At 44.6% G+C, this 25,585-nt stretch overlaps 2 protein-coding genes across 3 annotated transcripts in view; one reads left to right on the top strand and one right to left on the bottom strand.

Moving 5' to 3' along the window:
• The window catches only part of XDH (xanthine dehydrogenase), a 53,849-nt gene extending 33,184 nt beyond the window's left edge, over positions 1 to 20,665 (top strand). Inside the window, exons 22-37 of the mRNA XM_030035179.2 lie at positions 908 to 1,032; positions 1,749 to 1,882; positions 3,353 to 3,440; positions 4,050 to 4,136; positions 5,847 to 6,038; positions 6,531 to 6,676; positions 7,263 to 7,344; positions 7,945 to 8,040; positions 8,761 to 8,889; positions 9,904 to 9,978; positions 10,835 to 10,887; positions 12,034 to 12,148; positions 12,816 to 12,881; positions 14,643 to 14,831; positions 16,136 to 16,303; positions 17,261 to 20,665. Coding sequence (XP_029891039.1) covers positions 908 to 1,032; positions 1,749 to 1,882; positions 3,353 to 3,440; positions 4,050 to 4,136; positions 5,847 to 6,038; positions 6,531 to 6,676; positions 7,263 to 7,344; positions 7,945 to 8,040; positions 8,761 to 8,889; positions 9,904 to 9,978; positions 10,835 to 10,887; positions 12,034 to 12,148; positions 12,816 to 12,881; positions 14,643 to 14,831; positions 16,136 to 16,303; positions 17,261 to 17,311 — 1,796 coding nt within the window. The 3' untranslated portion in view covers positions 17,312 to 20,665. The remainder of the gene's footprint in view (positions 1 to 907; positions 1,033 to 1,748; positions 1,883 to 3,352; positions 3,441 to 4,049; positions 4,137 to 5,846; positions 6,039 to 6,530; positions 6,677 to 7,262; positions 7,345 to 7,944; positions 8,041 to 8,760; positions 8,890 to 9,903; positions 9,979 to 10,834; positions 10,888 to 12,033; positions 12,149 to 12,815; positions 12,882 to 14,642; positions 14,832 to 16,135; positions 16,304 to 17,260) is intronic.
• On the bottom strand, positions 20,548 to 24,401 carry LOC115350052 (carbohydrate sulfotransferase 8-like). 2 transcript variants are annotated; one of them, XM_030035181.2, is made up of 2 exons: positions 24,235 to 24,401; positions 20,548 to 22,718 (listed from the first exon to the last, which is right to left on the bottom strand). In XM_030035181.2, exons 1-2 carry the CDS (start codon positions 24,332 to 24,334, stop codon positions 21,907 to 21,909), a joined length of 912 nt encoding a protein of 303 aa, XP_029891041.1. In that variant the 5' UTR covers positions 24,335 to 24,401; the 3' UTR covers positions 20,548 to 21,906. The 2 variants fall into 2 exon arrangements, 1 of the variants encoding a protein (XP_029891041.1); XR_003926312.2 differs by lacking the exon at positions 20,548 to 22,718 and adding an exon at positions 23,414 to 23,690.
• Positions 24,402 to 25,585: the final 1,184 nt, after the last annotated feature.

Genomic DNA, 25,585 nt, shown 5'->3' with positions numbered 1-25,585 from the left:
AGCGTACTATAAAAAATGAAAACACTGTGCCAGGCAAGGCAGAAATTGTTCTGAGCTAGAAGAATAGGTTATTTAAAAGGCTGCAATACTGTGTGAATGCCAGGACAACCCCCTCAAGGAGACAAGAGAAAGGCCCCTGCTACATACCAGAGTAGGCGTTGTCTCATGCAAATATGCATTTCTCACTGATGTACCTAATGAAGGCAGCTATTTTGTTGAATTGAATAAAATTGAATTGAATAAAAGGAAGAGAGGAACAGGATTTTGAGAAATGCTCTGAATATTACTTTTCATGGCAGCTGAATAGACCAGTGCCATGATGGAGAAAGGAAGCTGATTCTGACATTTAATAGTGTGTAGCATGACTGGAAATTGTACCCTCAGCACTGCCAGATAAGGTGTCCCGGGAAAGAGCCACATGCGGTGACAGAGAGTTGATTCCCAGTTAGATCTTCTTAAGGCATTTTGGGTTTCTATTTTTGTTGCCCTGTTTCAAAGTCTGTAACCTTGTATTTGATCTGCTCAGCTAGGCTATACTTGATTTATTTTTATCCTTCATCTCAGTGGTGTTATCAGGGCAGTCTGAAAGGCACCAACCACTGCATCTTAAGGGATGCTGGGTCAATGGCATGGTGTGGAGGCTTATTTTTTAAATGCTAGCCACTTGTGTTTTGGACTGAGGATTTCTAGAAGGGAGGGGGGGCGTGTCTGTTTTGTTTTGTTTTGTTTTTAAATGTTGAACCAGAAGTGTCAATTTTAGAGCTAGGGATATCCAGAGCTGGGCAGTGCAAAGGGCTGCCATTTAACACATGTCAAAAGGGCAGTAGCTTGCAAGCAGCATATGATGGGAGACACTTTATAACACCAGGGACACCCTGTCTTTGGGGCATTTCTTTCAATTTTCTAGGAGAGATGTACCTTGGTGGGCAGGAGCATTTCTATCTGGAAACAAACTGTACTGTGGCTGTGCCAAAGGGGGAAGATGGTGAGATGGAACTCTTTGTGTCGACACAAAACCTAATGAAGACCCAGGTACTGTCTCATTGACCTGATACCTAAAAGGCATTTGTTTCTCAGTTTCAGACTAGATAAATGGTTGTTTTACAGTTGGTCCTATCTTGTCTTGAATAAAAAACCCACATAGGCTTAGAGTTTCGTATGGGATCTAAAGTCCATAACTATCCTATTGGTGTCCTGAATCTGCTTCCAGGTGACAGAGATGGTTCTGTTGGCAGCACATCTTTGTCAACCAGGGTTTACATGCTTAACCATTTCTGGAGAGGGTGCCAGCTGGTCAGTAGACATGGCTGTTGAACGAAATGTCAGAAAGAGAGGTGGTGTAAACACTGACTATATATACCAACTCTGCCATCTTGTGAGATAGGCTACTGACACTATGGGATGTCTTTGGCCTGTGTACTAACTCACCAAGACTGTCCAAAGATCTCAGAGTGAGGAGAATGGACAGAGTGATATGGACATCAAACCCTGTGCTAAATGAGACCTGTGTCTTGGTAACCTCATCTCGTGTCCATCTCTTCCTGAATCTGGTGCTGTCTGCTGAAGCACTGTGTGTCTTGCCTCTTCAGAGATGAAATACCAGACTTATTGGTTCCACTTGCAGGATCAATAGGACGTGCAACGTAACAGTATTTGCACTGTTGCAATGGTTGCAGAAAGACAATGTGTTGGTATCTAGTTCTAACACCAGCTCAGCTCTGTACATGTTATGCTGTTTTTTTCTTTAGGAGTTTGCTGCTAATGCATTGGGAGTCCCTTCAAATCGGGTTGTTGTTCGAGTGAAAAGAATGGGAGGAGGATTTGGAGGAAAAGAGACTAGGAATACTATTTTGACAACTGCAGTGGCTGTTGCAGCTTTCAAGTAAGTTTGGGTGTGGGGAACAGGGCTTTTTCCTTTTAGACTGTCCCAGCCTACCTCTTTCTGGAGCACCATTTGCACTGGAGCACTTTTAAGACTCTTCATGTCTAGTTACTGTACAGCTTATAGCAAGCCTGGGATTTCCCAAAGGAGGTGTCTAATGGGTTCTTAGCTCGTAGGAGGAATTGAACCTGCTCAGAGGGGCTAAGCTTATGCGGGAATGTCAGCTTTTAATAGAAAAGGGGGGAAAAAAACCTTACTCTGCTGTTCCTTTGGTGATCTCTGAAAACTCTTATATCTCAAATTATCTGCCTCTTCCCTTCACTTCACCCCAAACCCTTTCAAAATCCAGCACTAGCCATGCTTCTTGTTTTGTATAATAGAGGTATGAGAGTCTCTTCCTTGCTCAAAACTCTACTACACCAGCCTTGCACCACTGTTTCTCTGTGCTTCTGCAAACTCACTCTTTGGATTTTTCCCTAGGAAGGGTGGCAGACCACTGAACAGGAACCCATATTTTCAAACCCCTAAAAGCTCAGGGAATGAACCTAGACTAACCATTTGTGAAGCATAGATTGGAAATGTGCTTCTGGTTTCTGGAGTTTTGATATGGAGTCATCTTTAACTGTGCGAGTTTCTGTGGTTGTGAGTGAACGTGGCCCCTGAGGTGACATTTGTGCACTGCATGTAACACTGCCCTTGTAGGTGAGGATGCACCCTGTTGGCAATTCTAGATGGATCTTGCAACACAGCAGCAATTTGATAAAATACCTTTGGAAGAGAACAGCAAAAATGAAGCTCCTGTACTTAAATCAGCTTTATTTTTCCTGTTCTGAGCAAACCACCTGCTTTCTCTAATTAATCAGTAATACATGGGCATTTTTTTTCTTTCCTTTATCTCTGCCAGCCAAATCACTGTTTTATATTCCAGAGGTTACAAAATAACATCTACGGCATCCCCTAGATATTTTTACAACCTGAAGAGAGGCACTGGGAAGGCAGAATTGTTAGAAAATGAAGAGCAACTCCTCCTCTCCTTGTTTTTCTCCTTGGATAATAAATAAACAAATAAAAACCAAGGTCAAATTGAAGGCTAGTTAGTACTTTACTTAGCATTATTATATGATTCCTATGGCATTCTCTCTTGCAAAGCCAAGAGTGTGCCTTGAGAAATAGTCTGGAAAGCAGTGATTGCTCAGTTACGAGCATCTGTCTCTGTGAGAAACTATACTTGTTTTTAATATAGGAGTCTCTGCAAGATTTTTCATGAACAGGTCCCAACTTCTAAGGTCTTAATTTTTTTTTTACTCAATCTTGCCATTTCTTAAGAGGAAGATATATAAACCAAGCAGTTTACCCCTAACTCCTCATTGCCACTCTGGAAAGACAATCTTCACCAAAAAGAGGAGTCTTGCTCTGTAGGAACTGTATCGTGCGTTTCAGGCTTTGCCTGATAAATGTATCCTTTAACAGAACTGGCCGCCCAGTAAGGTGCATGCTGGATCGAGATGAGGACATGCTGATAAGTGGTGGGAGACATCCCTTCCTGGGGAGGTACAAGGTATGTATACATATGAACTGAATGCATGTTGTCTCAGTTTTGTCACCTGAAACATCAGAGAGTAGTAAGATTCTGTGAAAAAAATTGCTGCTCTCGTTGTTTCTCTGCTGATCTCCCCTGGATCAGGTCAGCTGGGTTATAGCATTTTTCCTGCTAAAGTCCTGCAGAAATTCTTTTGGCTAAGATGGTTCCCTTCTTGTGACCTCAGCATAAATACTTCCCTCTTCCTTGCAAGCAAGACTGTCCCTGTTGACAATCACATTGCTCTTAGATGCTTCCCCATTTGTTTACAGTATCTTATTATTGTTTGTTTTGTTACCTTCCTTTCCTCTTCAATCTCCATCCAACTGCTTCTGTTTTTCAAAGCAAAAACCTGTTAAGGAAGGTGTGACTGTGACAAGTGGCCAGCACTTATTTTAGAAGAGCTCTCTGGAGCAAGATTAAAATGCATACATGGATCCTTTACTGGGAAGCTTCCTCAGTTGCTGCCTGTGCTGCAGCAGAGGACAGTCAGCCTTTTGCCTATATGAGGTCCATTCTGTTTTTGGAGAGAAGCACAAACCAGAACATTTCGTAGAAACCCGATTACTGATGAGACTCTCTTGACAGGTTGGTTTCATGAAGAATGGGAAAGTCAAGAGTCTGGAGGTGTCATACTACAGCAATGGGGGCAACTCTGTAGACCTTTCTTACGGTGTAAGTAAAATTTTCTGATGGCTAACTAGACGGAAGACATTTCCCTGTGCAACCTTTTGCTCTGACTTCAGAGATTTGTTGTCTACAGCATTGCTTGCACATCCTGCTCTCTGACATGACTTTGAACTGAAACTTCATGGCTTTAAACTGAAAGAGGGTAGATTTAGATTAGATGTAAGGAAGAAGTTCTTCACTGTGAGGGTGGTGAGGCACTGGAACAGGTTGCCCAGAGAGGTTGTGGATGCCCCATCCCTGGAAGTGTTCAAGGCCAGGCTGGATGGGGCTTTGAGCAACCTGATCTAGTGGAAGGTGTCCCTGCCCATGGCGGGGGGTTTGGAACTAGGTGATCTTTCAGGTCCTTTCCAACCCAAACCAGTCTATGATAATGGCTGTAGCACAGTTACATTATGACTGAAAACAGACCTTGATGGGTTTTTGGAGCTTCTACAACTGCTCTCTGAGCCAACTGACCTGCCTTGGCATGTGCCGCATAATTCTTAGTAATGCTGTAATAACTTGGATTAGGCAAAAGGGTCAAGAAAGTTTGCTTTGCATTACAGAGGGCTGTGATGGGAAACTTGTTGCACAATGCAAGATGACTGATAGTTCTCCAGCTTTGGGGAAAGCTATTCCTTGGAATAAGAAACATCCAAGTCAATAGGCTGATCAGAGCAGAGTGTCTAAATCAACAAGCTTGTTAAGGACCGGCTAAATCTAACACTTGGTTCACAAGCACTAAGGAAAAGAACGGGCCTGAGTTCTGAGTTTGTCTCCAAGAATTTTTGTGCTGATGAGTAAAAAACTCTCCTTTTCTGTCATGTGAGTGACCAACCCAATAGCCTTAGTGTCAATCATGTTTATTCTAGCTCCCTTTCTGTAGCCCACTAAGTCTTTGATAATTTTCTGCAAAAATGAATCCATTTTGGTAGGAGAGAACTGCAAGAGCTCTCTACCAGAGCCACATTCAATGCTATAGCAATTGGTTGGTGCTGTGCAGAGCAGAATGGCAGGCAAGTGTCTTTGCATAAACTAAGGGCCCTGTTGAGAGTACATCTATGTGAATTGTCTTTTTGACTGTGTCTGAATCAGGGGACTGGAAAGCGCTCCATGTTGAAATAAGGTTGGGATGTGCATAATCTCCCCTCGGTGCTGCTGCTGGAGGGGAAATCTGGAAACACAAGCCAGAAGGAAGCTCTGGCCCTTTCCCAGTTTGGACAGTTAGTGGACAAAGATCTCAAATCTTGCAGTTTACTGTTGAAAATCTTTGTTTCATATAGTTGTCCCCTTGATACCAGCAAGACTTCTTTTCCAGTAACAGATTACTCAGTATAATTAAAAGAAGGTTCTGGTTCTTCCAGGTGGGTAATGGCATTTAGTAGCAGTTTGGCTCAGCATGAGCCTAGGGCCAACAAAGGACTTTGAAGCTCAATCTGTCCTGGGGTCATAAGTGTCAACAGAGAAGTGTGCTTATTGTCCTGTCCTTCAGGAGGTTACCACTTGACACTCCATTGCAAATGGGAGGGAGTACTGGCTGCACCTCGGTGCTCATCTACCTGTGTTGACTGCAGTACTGCAGGGTGCAAGAGAAAGTGCTGGTTGTTGTAAATTAGCTTCAGAGCTTTCCAGCCAGCTGCCAGCTTTGGCAGCTAGTAAGAAGTCTGACATGTGATTCGTGTAAAATGTGTCCACCCCATTCCTTCACTTCACCAGGTTATAGACAGAGCCCTGTTACATTTGGATAACTCCTACAACATCCCGAATGTCAGCAGCGTGGGCATTGTTTGCAAGACAAATTTACCTTCTAACACAGCCTTCCGTGGCTTTGGAGGGCCCCAAGGAATGATGATCGCTGAGTGCTGGATGAGCGACCTTGCTCAGAAGTGTGGCCTGCCACCTGAGGAGGTACAGATCCACTGACACATTTCAGGGCAGTGCTGCCTTTGAACAAGCTCTGAGAACTGCACACAACAACAGAAAATAATTAAGCATGAGAACTTTTGCTTCATTTCTGCTAAGCCCTTAGCAGGATCTCAAACTTTCTGTATGACAGCCACATTATAGCATAGATTATCTTCTGCTCCATTAAATTCCCTCAGTAGCCTCAATTATGTAACACCTGCTTTAAGGATAGATACTGAAAAAAAAGTCCAAAGGCAGCAGGTACCTTAATCTTACTAACAATGTGCTTAAGTCCCAATCTCTCTTGAATATTCCCAGCCTTAATGTCTTAGTCCCAATTTTCCCGTAAACAGATGTATGTCTGTTAATTATATTGTTCTGTAGAGTGAGCAGAGGAGTAAAACTAGGAACCGACATGCTTTTGATGTCATCCATTAAAAAGACCTAGTCTGAAGCATTAAACTTGGCATGTCCTTTATATGTTTCTTTGGGAAGGTGCGGAAGCTCAATCTTTATAATGAAGGAGACCTGACTCATTTTAACCAAAAGCTGGAGGGATTTACTCTACGAAGATGCTGGGATGAATGTTTGTCAAGCTCTAGCTATCACGCCAGGAAGAAACTAATTGAAGAATTCAACAAGTAGGTGTTCTGGAGCTGTCTTATTACTGGGTGCACCTGTTGCCTACTAACTTCTGAAGTTCTATTAGCAACTTGAGTGATGTGAAGTCAGACCTTATATTTGCAGAGAGACTTCTAAAAACGTCTCTTTTTGAAATTCCTTCATGCTTACTGTGGGAAGAAACCTCTATCAGAGAGCTGGTAGCTTAAATAAGGCAGGAATCAGACCTAGCATGACATGATTTTGTAAGGGAAATGTAGCAAAGGAGGGGGGTCTGTTAAGTACAGCTAGGCTTTGGCTATCAAGGCAATTTGTTTAGGCTTTCCACTGCCTTGTAGTTTTTTAGTTGGCTTGTATATACAACTGAATAGTTAATAGTTCAGACAATTGCTTCTATAATACCTGGGGGAGCATCTTCATTTCTGATTTCTTATTGTTGGGACCCATAAACAAAGCCAATCTTTCATAAAAATTACTGATTAACTCAGTATATATTGCATTCAGGTATTTCATTTCTGCTTTGATACCCAAGCTGTCAGAGGGAAGCATAGTATTGAGTTGTGATGAAAGGCTTGTGAGTATATGAATAATGTTCTTTCCTTGCAGGCAGAATCGCTGGAAGAAGAGAGGGATGTGCATCATTCCTACCAAATTTGGCATCAGTTTCACTATCCCATTTCTGAACCAGGTCTGTAAGTGTCATGCATCTTTTCAGTAGAGAAGCTAGGTTTATGCTGCCTCCCCTAGGCCCTCCTCCATTTGTACCAAACTGGAGCTTTTCAAAGAAGTAGTAAATTAGTTAACAAAGAGCACACATTTTTCAAACTAAAATGAGCAACGCAACAGTTACCAGTTTATACTGTCCAAAAGAGACCACAATGCAGCTATGTTTCCGTGGTATTGTGTTATGTTAATTTCCCTGCCTATGCCCTCTTCCTCAACAGTCAAAACACTGTTCCTGTGTTTGACCTGACTTGATGGACTGTCAGTGGTGTTAGCAAGTTTAGGTGAAGGGTGCATCTCTGTTTCACAAGGGCAGTTTTGGGTTACGTGACCCGCTTTCTGAACTGAAAATACTGACTGAGGTTTGTTATGTCATTGGAACTTCTAGTGAGTTGGTGAGACTAAACCAAACTCACCTCAAGTGTGAACTAGTGGCTTTAATTACACCAAAGAACAACATTGGTGTAGTTCTAAATTAATTCTCTCCATAGTCTGTAACTGAAATATGCTAAGTACTTTACTAGTTCATTTATGATGACTCTTGGATTAATGTTCCCTTTTATAGGCTGGAGCTCTGGTCCATGTGTATACAGATGGCTCTGTGTTACTTACACATGGGGGGACTGAGATGGGTCAAGGACTTCACACCAAAATGATTCAGGTAACAATGAGTTTGGACTTAACTGAATGAGACATTGTTTCAGGAAAATTACACTCACTCCATATTATTGCCTCAGACAGCTTGACACTTCCTCTATGTGCATGCATAGGGTAACAAATCATGACTAATTCCTCTTAATCGTTTCAGCAGCAGTGCTAGATTTCCAGGGTATTATCACAATTGAGTATGAGAATTAGATTCTTTATCATCTTAACTCTTATTATGTAGATAATGCAGGTTATGCTTATAATCTAGCTTCTCTGGCAATTTCATTTCATCTCATAAAACTACAGTTTACATATATTTTATACAAAAATTAGTTGTATTGTAAACATTTATCTGCATACGCTAATGCTTTGTAGTTAAAAAGGCCTAATGGAGCAACACTGCTTTGGCAGGGAAATGAAAGGGAAATCTAATAGGGCTCTTTATCCTCTGATTCTTATAATTGTTGAGAGAAGAGTTTAGTCTCATAATAGTGAAGTGAATGTCTGTCATTGTGGCAAAAGTGTAAGTGTAAGCACACATTCAGCCTGTGAAGTGCAAACTTATTGTTCTGGCTAGCTCTCAGTCACTGAATCAACTGAGTCTTCAAGAAAAATGAAACTTAGAACAGGAGAGGGTAGAGGTTGCAGTGTGAGTCCTAGCAGTGTAAGCAATGAATGATAATGCTAATGTATAAGAAGAGCTGCTTACCAATTGTTTACCTTTGCTCCACAGGTTGCTAGCAGGTCACTGGGAATACCCACTTCCAAAATTTACATCAGTGAAACGAGCACAAACACTGTCCCAAATACCTCCCCGACAGCTGCATCTGTCAGTGCAGACATCAATGGAATGGCTGTCCATGTACGGAAACTGAGTTATTTAAACTAGTGGGTTATAAGCTAGGACTCTGGAACATGAAAGGTTAATGTGTATTTATCTATTGCTTAAGGAAAACATAACCATCAAAAGGCAATTCCAGGCTAAGGATACCTCATAACTTCCTTACCTGTTATAACTACTGGTGGTGTTAGATGATGAATGACTGTATTTTTTTTTCCAAGTTGTTCAAAGCTCTCCTTCAGTCCTTTTGTAGTTCTAAAATGGAGTGTTTGTGATTACTCAAAATGAACACAACAAAGCATTCATTTAAATAGATAGTTTCTTAGTAATTAATCCTTATCTGTAACAAATATATTGTGCTGCAAACATTAATAGCAGATGGTTTGTGGGCTGTGCTGCAGAACCAAACACCTTTAAGTGTTGATACAATCAGAGCAAACAGGCTTCTGTAGCAATGGCATGGTCATGACTATCTCTGACATGGTGGAGTTACCAATGCATATATTTGCAGGGTGTGTGACTTCTCTATTGAAAAGAGGAATTTAGTACCGGTCATTCTCAGGTTTAAAGAAAAGGGGAAGTGTAACCTGTAAAGTAAAATCATCAGGCTGTTTTTATTCTCTGCACGGCTTCTCTGAGTAGGTTGAATTTTGGCAAGAATATTTTTTTCAGTGTTATAGGATCATCTTGCTAGATATGCTAAGCTGTCCTGCTATGACTTGGTACAGATAAAGTTACTGTCTAAATGGGTGGACTTCTGATATTTTGTGTCATGATCTGAAAAGTTCTGTTCTGTATTTGAGATTCCATTCTGCCATCAGCACAGCGATGGCTGAAAATCCTTTTCAGTCAAGATTTCTTCCTATACAGCAAGACATCTGTTAGGTGAACTTTGTTCCTTTTTATGATATGCCAAAGTCTTAAAGGCAATATTGATTTAAACAGAAGGTTCTTTGAAACTCTTATAGGGCTTTTAATACTATAAGCTGACTTTTCAAATCTTAAAATATTGCTTCTCTCTCTCTTTGTTTATAGAATGCGTGTCAGACTATCTTAAAAAGACTTGAGCCAATCAAACAGTCTAATCCCAAAGGATCCTGGGAAGACTGGGTAAGCTGTTTGTTATCTGTTGGGAGACAAGTGGACATTGTCAGAGATTGTTTTAATTAGCAGACCCTGTACGCAGGTATATCCTCCAGGTCTTCTGCATCTCACTAGCAAAGATTTGAGCAAAGACAGTGAAACAGAAAGCTGGCAAGGGAAGTAACCAAAGCTTGCAAGAGGTCATCCCCAAAACATCAGTTATGACTTTAATACTGAGATTTCTCCTGATCCTGCAGCCTACCTATGACAAACTTGACCAAATAAAAGTCTTGAGTGGTTACATATATCTCTCTAGTCAGGCTACGTTCTAGGACAAGAAGAAACCTGATTTGTAGTGAAGGGATTCTGTGACAAAGATGACTCTTTGTTGAGCTGCCATCCACCTCCTGTAGTGCTCCTTGGCTGCAATATCTCTGAACCCTCAATAATAAGAGATTGGTGTGCTGTAAGGCTCTCAGGCCATTTTCAGATCCAAGCTCTTCTCTTCATGGAAGGAGCTTTGACTTTGTGATTTGGAAGTCAGGATAGGATTTCCCTTGGCCTCACTGAAGTCAAGGTGACTGTCAGTTTAACCTTTGTCTGAGGTTGAAAGCATAACCTGTAGCTGAGAGCCGAACAAACAGAGCAAGTCTTATCCCCCTGCCAATGGGCAAGTTCTGCCCTTGGTAGCTGCTGACAGAGCTATTTGGGGAAGCAGCTGCATCATGATGTTTCCCTTGGCACTGCTGGTGCTGGGTAGCATGACAGCTATGTGTCACTGGACACCTTCTATTCATGGTCTCCTGGAAATGTGTTTGGGGTAGCTATTTTGCAGAGACTGGGTGGTCAATTGCTGTTTTCCAACTCTTGTTCACTTTGCCAGATTAAAGCCGCCTATGAGAACTGTGTTAGCCTGTCGGCCACGGGGTTTTATAGGTAAGTGAATATTCACACTGCAGAGGCACAGCTTGATTGCATCCAGGGAAATTCTGGGAGGATTTACAGCCCCTATCCCCCTGTCACTGCTCTAACTTAGGGCTGCATTCCCTTTCCTACCTAGAAATGTTAAGCTGAGGTTAACACTTTCCTGGTTGGGGAGAATCGGTTCCTGATGGAGCACAGCTCTTGGGCCCAAGTTCAGATCTCATGTAAATCTGAAGTAGATCTAACTTCACTCTAGCTGACCTAGGTCTGAAGAGGCATAAATGAAATCAGGGTTTTGCCTGGGGCTCTGTTCTGTGTCAGCCTTGTGACTTAGTGTTGCACTAGAACTATCATGCAGGGAAAAAGGGGGCAGTGGTTGTCCTTGAGGACAAAGCTACTTATGGCAATTGGCTGCAGCAGTATTCTGTCTGTTGTGGTGTGAGCAGATATCAGTGTTTTCAATTTCATTGTCCCACTTTAAACTCTTGCTGGTTCCTGTGCAGTTCTGAAATGAGGCACTTTTCTTAGTCAGCTTTACTGCTGGAGGAAAACAGAGATCCATCACCTCTGAGGCAGAGGGGTTGACATAAAAAACTAAACACAGTGTTGAGAAGAGCCTGTTTAGGACTAAAATACAATATGACCTCATTTCTGTTGCATCTCTGAAATGTGTTTTTCTTTTGACCAAGTGACTGTCAGTATTTTAATAAACCAGTTTCCAGATAAAAGTGTAAGTAGCCAGACACAAAGTTTGCTATGAACTTTGCTTAAAATCTGTTCTTAGCTTAATCCAGTTTCTGGTTCAACTTGATTATGCTCTGAAATTTAATGACCTCCAAGAAATGTTCAACTGCACTCTAAAAGCAAAAGATTTGCTACTGGTTTGGTGGGAATGAGTTCATAATAGTCATCACAAGCCCTGAGATTCATGGGAAAATAAAGGTGGCTAAAATAGTTTGATAGTTTCAGTCAGGTTTTGGAATATAGAGCAGCTTTAGCAGATTTCTATTTATAGTTGTTTACACTTTTCATTTCTGCAAGGGCTTGATGGAAGGGATGAAACAAAATTGAATAAGGATTTCGATAAGTTGACACATGTTTGTGTTAATTTTGACTGTTCATGGAATGAAATGTGGTTTTGTTTTTCTTTGTATCAAGAATTCCTGACCTTGGCTACGACTTTGAAAAGAATGAAGGAAAACCATTCTGCTACTTCAGTTATGGCGTTGCTTGCTCTGAGGTTGAGATAGATTGCCTGACAGGTGACCACAAGGTGAGGGGGTCAGCAGTGAAATAGCCCTCTATGTTTAGGTGAACTGAAACACTCACAGGGAGTTACAACAAATACTGGGTGTCAGCCTGTTCCTAGCTCTGTCATTGGTCTGGTGTGACCTTCAGTAAATTTCTTAACTCCTCTGTTCCACAGTGCAATAATCCGTAAAGTATAATAAAATGATAATTATCTACCCTGCAGGGATATTAGGGGGCTTAATGAATGATTGCAAAAGTTACTGGATTTGCTTAAGTAAGAGATAGCAGTACTGTGTTAGGACGAAAGAACAGAAACATACTGGAATTGAGTTAATCATTAAAAAATAGCACTGAAGACTTTTAGAAAGAAAAAAGGAAAAGATTTCATCAACATCTGACCTAGTTGGTTATGCTCAGGTACAGAGCACTGATGCTAGCAGCTTGGAACTAATATAAATTGGTCCATTGGATCTCTGGGGAAAACGGCAGTGAATTCCTTTGATTTGCTTTAGGGATGAACTTGGATTAAAAGTCAGTATGAAGAGTTGAGCTGAGATGGATTGTTGAACACTGGCCAAGTGTGGGTAGTGGTTGGTTACATTTGGGTAGTGGTTGAATACATTACTCCTCCTCATAAAAGACCAGTTTCAATGTTCTGTACCGATTTATTCTTTATTTCTGCCTTTTAGAACATTCGCACAGACATTGTTATGGATGTTGGTACCAGTCTGAACCCAGCCATAGATATAGGACAGGTAAGTGAAATAGTGTTGCTATTTCCACCGTGTTAAAGTGATCACACTACTCTCAGGCTTTTCTAGGTGAGCCATTATCCCTTTCCAGGTTGTGCCTTTGCAAACAGAGCATTTTAAACTCGGGTATCCAGTGAGGCATTTGAGGCTAGCTATGAAAACCAGTTTGACCCGCACTTAATTATGCAATAGGCACAGAATTATGTAGGGAAATATCCTGTTGGGGTTTTTTTTTGCCTTGGATATTAAGACTGCAGGATATTCTCCAGTTATCACCACACTGATGCTTTTCAATATCTGCCTTGCCTGACTAATGAATCCAGATAATACTAATATGATGGAGTAACCTCATCCCAGGCTTAGTTTCTGCAATGTGGCATGCGAGACTAAATCCCACACCTGATTTTTATACTCCGGTCTGTCAAAATCAAGTCCCATTTAATTCACTGAAAATTCTTCTGTGAATAGATTTAGCGTGATAGATTCTGTCCTTCAGCTACTGGCATGTAGGGATCTTAATAGGAAGTTGGACCAGTCACTTAGCTTGCAAATTCCTTGGGCAGGGACAAGCTTACTTCCATATTTTGTGCAGTTATAATCACAGTGATACCTCTCAGCAAATAAAGGTAATAAACACAGTGTTGTTTGATATACCAAGACATGAATTGTTAAACATTTGTACATGCTCGTCTAGCCATCTTAGCTCCCTGCTAACTCTAGATGTAACTCCAGTGAAACTGCCGTAGGTTTTGGGGTTTACAGGAAAGCACGAGATGCAGAGCTCTGCTATAGTTAAAATGAAACTTCTTTGAAAGTGACATTTTTTCTGAAAGAGACTTTTTTTGGAAGTGGCCAAGGGCAGAAGGAGCCTTTCTGTCTTCGCAGCCTGTCAGTTTGAGTCTGGGAGTAAAGAGAAGGGCTATACGGAGCCTGTCAAAGAGATGTCAATTTCCTGTGTCCTTCCATGAATTGCTGCAGAGGATCTGGGGACAGGAGAGAAAGGATGTTGTAAGACTGCAGGAACACAAGTACATAGAGCTGAGTTAATGCAAATTTGTGCCAAATCTTTAGACTGGTCTGCCTGTCAGATCTCTCTGTGGGCACAGAGACCAGAGCTTCTACATGTGGGGTTGTTCAGGCACATCCTCCTCTCATAGCTGCTCCCCTTCTTTTTATTTATTTATTTATTCTCCTAAAATTTACAGTAGAAAAACTATGCAAAGAAGTCTTTAGTACTTGAATGGATGTGGGAGTGTTTTTGCAGGTGTCTGTGCTGGTGACCTGAGAATATGCAGTACTTAGGAAAGTATTTATACAGAAATAGAAAGCGTAAAATAGTTTGTCTTCAGATATGTCATCTTTAGACCTTTTAGTTTTCTTGTCCTTTGAATTATCAGCAAGTACAATTCATTCAGTGTTAATCTGCCTGTGAAGGAATCAATATTTTTGGCATTGATTTTTTTTTTTTTTTTCCTTGCTTCATCAGAAAATTCTTGTCCTACATTTACAGCATACCTGTTTGCATGTATTTGTAAATTGCTTCACCTGCCAGGGAAATGCAGCCACATCTATATGGGAACACAGGAATTGTGCAAAGGTGCCAAGCTGTACTCAGCAGAAGGGACAAGGGTTTAGAGATGAAAAGTGGGAAATCAGTCAGGAGGGGAGGGCTGAAAACTCTGGTGGAAATCATCGTTGTTTGTTCTTGTGCAGGGAAGAACAACAACAAAAAAAAATAATGTAACCTTGTTTGGATGTTTGTAGATAGAAGGAGCGTTTGTCCAAGGCCTTGGGCTCTTCACCATGGAGGAGCTGCGCTATTCTCCTGAAGGAAATTTGTACACTCGAGGGCCTGGGATGTACAAAATCCCAGCATTTGGAGACATCCCAACAGAATTCTATGTGTCGCTTCTCCGTGACTGTCCAAACAGCAAGGCAGTTTATTCATCCAAGGTATACCTGCAAGATCTGCAGGCCTCTTCCTGCTCTATAATTCTTTGAAGCAGACTGTGATAAAGTAACAATGCATGTGTCTAAATAGTTAATATCATTATGCTGGCTTTATTCTGGGGTCAGGATGTTTTCCCATTCCTTACCAGAAATATGTATACCATCCTTTATAGTTAGGAAGAATTGAAATAACCTGAACGTTGCCACCCTGATTGTTCATCAGAGAGAACTGAAGTGGCTTTGCTCTGCCAGTTCTGCTGTAACAGAGGCTGCCAGCATCCCCCTGCATGTCAGCTCCCTGGTTCCCTTCCCTGGCGCCAGAACCACCGCTGTGGATAACGTTTCAGCAGTATCTTTTCTCCAGATCTGATATACCAAGATCTTGTGTCTGAGTTTTCATGTTTTTGCTTTCTTTACTGTTTCACAATGCTCATGTCACCCTTAAAGGTCTGTTAGTAATCTACGTGTCCTTCAGCTGTTTCCACTGCAGTCAGTGCTGTTCTCTGCAGTTAGTGAGGGCTGCACAGAGCAGGGCTGGATGTTACAGTATCAGTGAATTTGCTTTACTTACAGTTCAACAGAGCATTTAGAGAGGCCACCCAGCATCCTTATCTGTATATGCCTGGCCTGCCTCCTCACAGTTTCCCATTTCCCCTTTATCCACAGGAACGTCTTCATAAATGAGCAGAACTTTTTTGGTGGTTAGTGCTGATGACAGAATTAAGAAAAAAGGTGCTGACAGGGACCTCAGTACTAGATAATACTTGTGTAATCCCTGAGGGAGGCATTCCTGCTGGTTTGCAAGGACCTCTAGTGATGGAGCATCATGCTCTCTGCCCAGACAACTCACCACTGCCTTATCTGAATTCCCTTTGCTGCAATTTTAGCACCATCCAAAGGGTAGTGGGAATGGGTTAGTCCCTTTTTCCTTCATAACAGCCTTGCTGTGTCAGAAAGCTTGTGTTTTCTTACTGTCTCTTCTTTAAATGGACTGGGGGTTGTTTTAGCTCAGTCTCTCCTCACTGATAACACCTGGCAGACTGGAGGCTGTTTTAGCTTTGTGTTTCCTCACTGATCACATTTGGTAGACTCTGAGGTTCACATCTGGAAGGCAAGGGGCTGTTTTGGCTTGGCCTTTCCTTCCTGATTACATCTGAGAGACTGAGAAGTTACAAAGAAGCAATAGAAGAATGTGAACAATTCCTGATAGTCAGATAGGGCTTGCTTATCTTTCTGTTAGCCTCTAGTCTTTCCAGGGCCAGAACTGTTTTGGGCTGCAGCCTCACTCTTGCTTGTGCTCTGTCTAGGCTGTGGGAGAGCCGCCTCTGTTCCTGTCTGCCTCAGTGTTTTATGCCATTAAAGATGCCATCTACTCAGCAAGGAGGGACTCCGGCCTGACTGAACTGTTCAGGCTAGACAGCCCTGCCACCCCAGAGAGGATCCGCAATGCTTGTGTGGACATCTTCACCAAAATGGTAACAGCTTCTGGTTTCATAGTCTGCTCCCTAGCCAGCCTACTCCACATGGAGTGTGTGTGCTGGTCACAGTGGCCCAGGTCTGGGATTAGGGCAGGATAGGGAGGCTGTGGCCCTGCTTAAGCAGATGGGTTTTATTTCATGGGTGTTATCCTTCATTTAACATGCCACCAAATGAGAGACAAATCCACAGAGCAGCATTGCTAGGACTGCGATACAGTATCAATGAAGTTGCAGTTCATTCCTCCATCCTCCAACTGCTGTCTGTAGGACAAAGGCACTGACTTTTTGTCCCGATGCTCCAACTATCATCTCTTAGGGGATGACCACCACTAACATATCTTGCAGGTCCACTCTGTGATTTAGTGGTGTCCCTCAGGGAGGGAGGGATAGGAAAGTGTTACTGAAAATGCTCACTTCTCCTGAATGTTATGACCACAGGATCCTCCTTAGACACTGTGGACTTGATCTGAAGGAGTGCAGGAGCTAACCCAGTCACTGTCTCTTCATGGGCTCCTCCTCTGTTACAGTGTTGTGACAGGGCTGTGTAGGAGTGGGTCGCTGCACAGAGTCCTGCTGATTCCTGTGTGACCCAGAAAACACAGCTGTCTGTCCATGCGGGCATCCTCCAGGCTTTTGTCAGCTTGAACCCCGCTGTGGTTAACAGCAAAACCTGGATATCTTAGTCCTTCTCACCTAACACCTGCATCACTTTCTGGGGAGAAGGACTTGGAAACGGTTTTGACAATTTGCACAAACTGTTGACCATCAGGCCTTCAGCTAGAGCCAGGCACAGCCTCTAACAGAAGTGCCATGAGATAGACATCTCTGTGTTTTGAAAGACTGGGATATGAGCTCAGGTCTTCAATGGTACAAAGTCACCTACCTCAAAGGGAGCACTGTGGGGCAGGCCAGGACCCTCATTTGTTGCTAACCTAATTTTTTTTCTTTTTACAGTGCCCTTCTGCTGAGCCAGGGACCTTTAAGCCATGGTCTGTGCGTGTGTAAAAGGGAAGTTTGAGGAGCAAACTCTCCTCATGAAAACTGATCTTACACCAGAGGGACCACAAGGCAGTAGGACTATACTGGGGGGGCAAATCTGTGTTCATGTGGTTCATCCACTGATTCATGGAGCTTTCACATTTAATTGTCCAATCATTGTTTTCTCTAGGAGAGGTAATTGCTGCCAGATTATAGCTGTGATGTAAATTCAAATGAAGAGTAAGTGGCAGGTGATGTTATCCAGATGTAATTGAAAAATCTTACAGGTTTCATTTAAAATTGCTGTGAGGATGGGAGACATGCTTATTTACCAGCCAATGTGAAATGGCAGGGTGGTTGTTTCTTTTTTTTCTACTATGGGGAAAAGACAGATCACCTTGTGATGCTATGCCAAGAAGGACTTAAATGCATTGAACCCAGACAAACAGTCCTCTAGCTGAGATGGGGGAAGGCATGAGAGGCACTGAGGGCTGGACCCTGTTGTGTCCCCTCTGCACACAAAGCCAGATATACACTAGAGGAAGATGAGGAGGAGTTTTGATGTTAGCTAACGAAGATGGTCTTACCTCTGTAACAAAAGTGGTCTTACCTCTGTAACAAAAGTGGTTCAGAGGAAAACCCTAAAATGTGACCAATAGCTGATTTATCCTGTTAAATGAGAATTGCTTTGTCTGCACCGGGGCTTTAATGAATTCTTAGTTCATGTGCTACCTTGTCTTCTCTGTTTAAAGATAAAAACTAGAGATACCAAGAGGACTTCCAGCAAGATGCTTCTTCATTTGACCCAGCCTTTTCCTGCCCCATACCTCCACATCTTTCCCCATCTTTTAAATAGGAAAGGACATCAAAGACCTTGGAGTAACAGAGAAAGTTACTCGTTGTTGTTCCCAAGGCAATTTATACCAGCCCAGGCAAGGAACAGGAGGATGGACACAGCTGGGGATTAGTTGGCTCTGGGTGCCCTCTAGGGTCAATCGCTTGCTGTCATGCTATGGCCTTGCCTTCTTTTCAAGACAACTCTTAGTTTTGCTGAATGTAAAAGAATGGGTATGTTTTGCTACAGGGACTGCTTGTCTGAAAAATGTGCTGACTATGTGATGACCTCGTGCCTTCTGGGTTGAATGCATTTTTCATGTTGGATTTAATGCTGGGCATCCCTCTTCACAGGTTTTGTCACTGTCAGATTTAACACTGTAGCATCATGTTATCTCTAGATGATGTCAGCCATGTACTGTACCTGCTCATCATGTGCAAACTTTATCCGTTTCTCTGGCCCACAGCTTTATGAAAATGTCCTTTTTCTATTTTTGCACTCCTAGGGCCATCAAAAAAACATGGTGCAAGAGGATGTAACTCCATTGCCTTATATAAAATTTTGCTCACATACAAACTGCTTAAAATTGGTCTCCATCTTAGGACTTAACAATGTACGCACAGTTTGAAATATTTTTTTTAAACACTCCAGGATATATAGCTTGGAAATGTGTAGATTTATTTCTCAGCTTAAAATATTATGGTTCTACAGTCTAGAAGAAGGGCATTTATATATGTGAATTGCAGAAAGTATTTTGTGCCTGCTGGGCTTGCTATGTAATTGCTTTATTAATTGAAATATGATATTGATGTTTCTTAAGCTCTGAGGTACTGGGCAAGAACACGTTTTTGTTTTCTCCTGAAAGTTGGCAATATGTAAAAAACCTCTTAGAGAAGAAAACGTGATCGTTTGTGTGCAAAAACAACTATCGGAGCCTGTGTATTCATGTTCTTGGATGTCCAGGAAGGGATGCAAAATACAAAGTCTGTAAGGTAGATTGGTGTTGGCAGTGTTTCTGTGGCATCCACCTCATGGGATTGCTGGACATGCTCATTCAGACCAGGCCGTGAAGAAGTACAAAGGGAATGTAATGTGTGTTAACGCAGAACATGGGGAGCTACAGGCAGAGTGCGTGATGTCGAGGAGCTTCCAGCATCGTCTTGGGGGAAAGCCACCAGCATTCACAAGAGACCTGTTCCCTGTGAGGGTATGTCACTAGCAGGATGAGTAAGTGCTCTTTATCCCCCATGGTTCTGGGAGCATGTTTTTCATCATTTCAGAATGGGTTTGTGATGTCTCACATAGCCACAGTGACTGCCTGGTCAGGTGAAATTTTTTAAATTAGATGTATCAAGTCTCTCTCATTATTCACTTTGTGCACTCATTTGAAGTGTATTTGTCAAGTTATGTGTACATGCAATGGTCAGGGCAGGGTAGTTCCGTGCAGACCTTAGCCTGTGGAGCCATTTTTGCTGCAGCATCAATGAGCTGCTGTTTCCCAGGCACCAGTCCTTGCCCTCAAGCCCACCCCAGCTCAGGGCCCTCTTATTACCCTTCCACAGCCACTAGCTGACGGAAGGAGGAAAGACCTTCCTTTTGGGGTGCACTGGAATTGAATGTAAATGATACCAAACACCTGCGGGGAGGGGGCAATGGGATAAAATCAGGGTTGCAAAGGAATCACAGAAACTGGTTTTGAGTGTATAGGAAAAAGGGAAGCTTGGAGACTAACAGGAATTTACAGAGAGATCATTGTAATACCTGGTTGGGCTGCTGGTGAGACAGGGACCCTAAGGAACGTGAAGCTGAGATTTTCATTTCGCCTCTCAGTGTCTTTACATTTCATACATTGCTTTCCCATGGAACTAAGTGCCAGGCATCTTAGGGAAAGAGTGGGACCTGCTGTAGAGGGCTGGCAGGAAGGGATGGTGCTGCTATAGGACAGGCTGACTTAATATGCGGTCTGCACTACAAAGCTGTCTGAGAACAGCTCTCTTGTGAGTGCACAGCACTGTTCTCTGCTAGGTGCTGCATCAGATCTTTTCACGCACATCTCGCTGCATGGGATTTCAGCTTGCAATTGCTGAAGGGAAAGCTACTTACAAAAAGAAAAATGTTCCTTTCCTAGTACTTTTCAGCGAAATACAGCATGAATGCATGACTCCAATGTTACATATAACTGGAAATTTGCCGCTTCTCTCCTTCCAGAACTGTATCCTCAGAAGAGGAACTACGCCATCTTGCTAGACTGTAAAGTATTACGCACAATAACAGCACTTAAGTAATAATTGCTGTAGCTGAATAGTTTGTGGGAGGGTGAACGGAGGCCATCTGATGTGATGTCTTAACGCTATTAATCGCATGTCCCTCACTGAGAGAGGGAGGCCAAGTTTTCTGTAATTGTTTTAAGTCAGTTCTAATCAACATGTTTCACTGTTGTTTTTTAATGAGCATTGTCAAATCGGTGTCTTTGTCACATGAATGTATGCGGAATTCTCTGTGAATGTCACAACATTGCAAAATAAAGCTAAAAAATATTCTGGAAACTAGTATGGCATGGTAAAAGTCTGTTCACGATTTCAAAGCTGGACAGCTTCAGCTCATCCTTAGTGTTTGGCAAGGATGGACCCTTCCCAGAGGCTGCGAGGCAGATCAGCCCAGTGGCCAAGGCTGGGAGAGGGCAGGTGATTGCTCCAAGGCCACCCAGCTGGATGCAGCAGGTGAGCCAGCTGGAGAGCCTGGGCCTCCACCCAGCCACGCTGGCAGCCAAGTCCGACAGAAAGCAGAGCTGGTCCTTGCACTTCTCTGCCAAGAGGAGCTTACAGTAGCAGCATTGTGTTTTCCACAGCAGCACAGTGATGCATCCTGATGCTTCTAGCCACCTCCACGGGGCCCACCAGCTTTCTGAGACAAGGTGGAAGTCTGGCTGTCTGCGTGGCGTGACTGGTACCTGGTCCAGACTGCCATATCCCTGTCTCATTGCTAGTGAGTAGAGCTGAAAGCTAGGCTTGGCCCGTTTGAGTCAGCCCTGTAGAGGGGGAAACCTCACTCAAAACTTGCAAACGCAGCAAGCATCCTGTCGTGTCCCCGGGGCCCTCGTGAGCCTAAACACGCAGCAGATGTGAGGTCATAAAACAGGAATGGTTCTCACAGAACAGGTAAGACCAAATGATGGGCCTGGCCCCTCCTGGCCTTCCCTGAGCATGAAAGGATTGGGAATATCACCAGTGGTTCCCCAGAAGGGTGTGCCACCCTGTGCCATATCCCACCTACTTGTGCAGAGTAGACAGACTCCAGGTGACATGTTCCTTTGGGAGTGCTGCTTGTTCTGCGCGGGGACATTTGTCATGAAGAAGTTGTTGCCAAACCTCTTGGCCCAAAAGGGAGCCCAGAATATGAAATGGCAGTGCAGGCAGAGCGTGTGCCGATGCTGCTGTGGTTTGTAGCAGGTCCAGCCCACCCTACCCCAAAACGCTAGGTTTGCTGAGAGCTGCTTACCCCATCACAGTTCAGTTCATGCCGTTTTCCAAGCCCCAAAGCCACGGGTCTACTGATAGTGCCTGCTCTTGCCGTATTTAAACGCAATTCAACTACGTGAAGAGCCTTGATACCATGTCCCTGGCAGTGGTCCGTCTCGGCTCTCTGACGTGTCTTTTGGAGCTGTGACATGGACAAGTGCACTGCATGCAGCTGTGGAGCAAGGATCTGCCTATGACCGAGCTGGCATCTCGAAGTACTTGTATTTGGATTAACGCTCTCCAAAACAGTCCCTTTAGCCAGGATATTTCTACCAGGTCTCTGGGGTGCTGAGGAGGTCTGATAGCAAACTGCCAGAAAATGAGAAAGCGGCAAGGTCCCAGCGGTAGAAATGAGACAGTTGCTTCTTCTGTTGGAGGGACAGCTCGCTGAACATCTGTTCTGATAACCAGCTGTAGGTCCACCGCACTTGGGTGTCCGTGAACTTGGGGAGGTGGCTGTCCACCGGCAGCCCGGCTCGCCGCAGCAGATGACCCAGCTCCTGCCTGAGGAAGCCAAACATCACCACATAGTCATACTGGACGAGACAGGGCTGGCAGAGGCTGACGAGCGGATTCCAAGCCATGGGGGCGTTGGGCTGCCCGCTGTCTAAAACGTCCTGAACAAAGCTGCTGAAGGAAGGGCTGCTGCCCATGCCTTGCATGAATGTGGAGATCAGCCTCTGGAAAGGGTCCCTGACAAACAGCACTTTGGTGTAAGACCCTAACATGGCCTCTATCTCCGTCAGGTTGAACTTACTCAGCTGTGTCTCTGGAGCGTGCTGCCGAGGGTAGGGAAGCGGCACCGGGAGCGTCACATTTTCATTCTCCTCTAGCTTCTCCAAAAGCTGCTGCCATTCCTCCATCCCTGTCGATGGCACTTGGCAGTAAAGGAGGTCCAGCTTGGTGCTTACCCTCAAACTCAAGAGCAGGCGGGCTCTCTCCTCCCAGCTGCTGGGCGGAGAGGTGACTTTGCCTGATCGGCTGCAGAAAGCTCTCAGTCTCTCCTTCCTGAGCTGCTGAATGTGAAGGAAGGTGTCCAGCGTCAAAGTGAGGTCCTCCTCCGCCTCGGGGGCCAGGTCACCTGGGAAACACCATTTGTAGATGAGGGTGAGGAAAGCCCGTAGTGGACCTCTGCCCCAAGCCAGTACCCCAGCGCGCGATGCTGTGGCAGGCTCTTTTCCAGTTATTCCAGCATGGAAAGGATATAGCGTGAACGAAGAAGATAGGTAGGAGAAGGGAGACCAGCCCTGCCTGGCAAAGAGCTCAGTTTTGCCAGGAAATGGGTTTCTGCCCCCATGAATTTGTGAGATCATGGACACCCAGACCCCACTTTCCCCAGACCGCCGAGTCTGAGCACTGGTCTTGACTGTAGCTTTGTGCCACAGACCCCGTTCTCCACCAAATCATAATTTTTGCTTTTAACTCCTCGCTTTCGACTGAACTTAACTGAGGTGAGTTTACCAATGAGTCAGAAATATTCTGAGAGACTGAGGAGTAGTAAATTGGTTTGTAGCTACAAATACATAACCCCCTGCAAACCCTTTTGCATCTGTTAATTGGTTAACATCAGCTACCGAATATATGTGAAAGGAAGAGATTATTCTTAATGGCTCGGAGCGATTTAGGGATCCAAATGACATAACTTCTTGCATCATTTCCATATGTAATTTTTTTCTCCTGTAGATAAAAAGGCAAAAGCAAATAAAAAGCAAAAAGCAAATAGAAGCGAGAAGACAACAAAGCAAATATAAAAGGCAAAAGCAAATAAAAAGACTTCATGACAGTTGGTTTAATTTCTCAAATTTCAGCTTTGCTTTTTACTCTTTATCATCTTATTTTTGATGTGAAGGGGCCATAGTGGTTTTGAATGCAGAGGACGAATGCCTGCCTTGCTACTTTACTTTTTATTTTTTATTTTTTGATTTTTTTTTAGCAGCAGCACGTCTGTCTCATCTGCTCAGTGCAGGCATTTGGCAGCCCTGGGGAGGCAGTCAGTTTGTTGGTTTCTCCCGAGTCCTTGGGAAGTTAAATATTTCCCACTGATTCAGGGAGGCTGTTGCACAGGGAAGAAAAGCACAGTTAAAATTAGGAAAAGGACACCGGGAACACAGGAAGAAACACAGTGGTGCCTGAAGCTATCCTGGGCTGCTCTTCAACTCACCCAGCCCCAGACCGACAATGTCCGCAAAAATCTAGTGATGGTTTTGCCCTGGACTGACCAGGACCAGAGGGGAGGGATGCGTTTTTTAGGCAAGTGAGGCATGAATCACTTATTTCCCTGCCCCTGTTCCCTCCTGCCTCCCCACCAGCATTTCTCCCTTCGCAGCAAAGATTTTTAGGAGTTACCTCCAGCAGTCTGACACCCGGTTTCCCCACCACACCTGAGATCAATGACCCCACTAAGGACGTAAAGCTGCAGGGCTCCACACCGAGGGCTTTCCCCGCAGGTTATCCTGCCCCTGGGGCTGTGCAAACAGTATTTTCTGTGCCGTAGGCATTTTCCCACCAAGAACCTCCAAAAAAAGCTCTGGATCATTTCCCCAGTGGTACAGAAATGCTGCCAGCCATGCAGAACCGCCACGGTGCCCAGGCGTTACCTTCGTGGCCGGCGGCTGGGCTCCGGAGCAGCAGCCTCCAGCTCAGGAAGGTGGCAATGCCCAAGGCAGCTGAGATGACGAGGCGGGGAAGGAAACGCATTTCGGGTGCCGCTGCGGGGCTGGGAGCCGAACGCCGCGCTGGCGAGCAGGTGGGGACCTGGAGGAAGGGTGTTGGGGAACCTCCTGTGTTTATTTAAGAGGAAACACACCCAGAGCTGGGTTAAAGTACTGTTTGGGCAGCGGCTCGCCTAGGGGCAGGGAAATGGCCTGAGGCACAAAAGGTGCCTCCTGCCTTACGTTTACAACGTGAGCTTTTGGGGCAGATCCTGCCTTTTTATTCAACGTTCCTGCCATCCTCAGCACTCGGCCGCGCCAGATAACTGAGGTCGCTGTGAGAAACGAGCCCTGCACCCACAGCCCCGTGCAGGGTCCCGCAGAGCCAGATGGGGTGAGATGTCCCCGGTCCCCCGATACGCTCTTGTTCTCTGCTGGCTTTGCCTCTTGGTGAAGTACTTCTTAGGGGAATGCTGCTGCGGGGAGCAGCATGTCCCGGGACCGGGGCTGGACAAGCGAGTGCTGGGCCATGGGTCCTGCCTCCGTGGTGCTGGTGGGTCTTTCAAGGTAGAAGCTGGGGCAGGAGAGGTGACGTGATGGGGCACATCCAGTGTCATGTGGCAGGTCCATGACTACCCAGGGACTGGAAGCGCTGAACTGCTGCCTCTGCCCTTTTTGCTGGGGGCTGCTTAAAGTCTGTGACTGCTGCTTGTTTTGTGAGAGCACCCAGAGACCCCAGGCAGAGCAGAGGCCCCATTATACTGAAAAGGGAGCGCACGCAGGCAGGCAGGCGCCCATGCTGCTCCTCCCCTTCCCAAAGGAGCCGCAGCCTGACTGGGGAGTGTGACAACTGTGAAGACCAAGGCAAAGGGGACTGCAGCAGCCTGGGGAGCGTGACACGCTCCCGTCCAGCCCCACGGTTATCACGGCTACAAAGACCGCAAAATCCGGGACTGATTATTTACAAACTGCCTTTTCACGGCGAGAGTTGCCGCCTGCCACCAGCAGCATCCCTCCGGCAGCCAGGCCACGGCCTGGCACGTGGCAGGGATGCAGTCTGGCTGAAAGACCCTGCAGCCACGAGGGGCTATAGCGGCCGAAGGAGAAGGGAATGTTGCCTCGAAGCTCGGGGCTAGCAAGCAGGCACGCTGGGCACACAAACTGGGGCAGGGTACCGAGCCAGGCAGTGCCCAGCCGGTGTGGGCGCAAGGGCTGTGTTGCATGGGGGCCTGCCAGTGAAGCAACCCTGGGTGGTGGAAACCCACCTCCTAGGAGGTCTTGACCTAGCCCAGCCTTG

Source organism: Aquila chrysaetos, chromosome 13 (genome assembly GCF_900496995.4).
Source record: "Aquila chrysaetos chrysaetos chromosome 13, bAquChr1.4, whole genome shotgun sequence".
Lineage (NCBI taxonomy): Eukaryota > Metazoa > Chordata > Aves > Accipitriformes > Accipitridae > Aquila > Aquila chrysaetos.
Note: the sequence above shows the minus strand (reverse complement) of the source record. Positions and strands in the feature narration are given on the sequence as shown.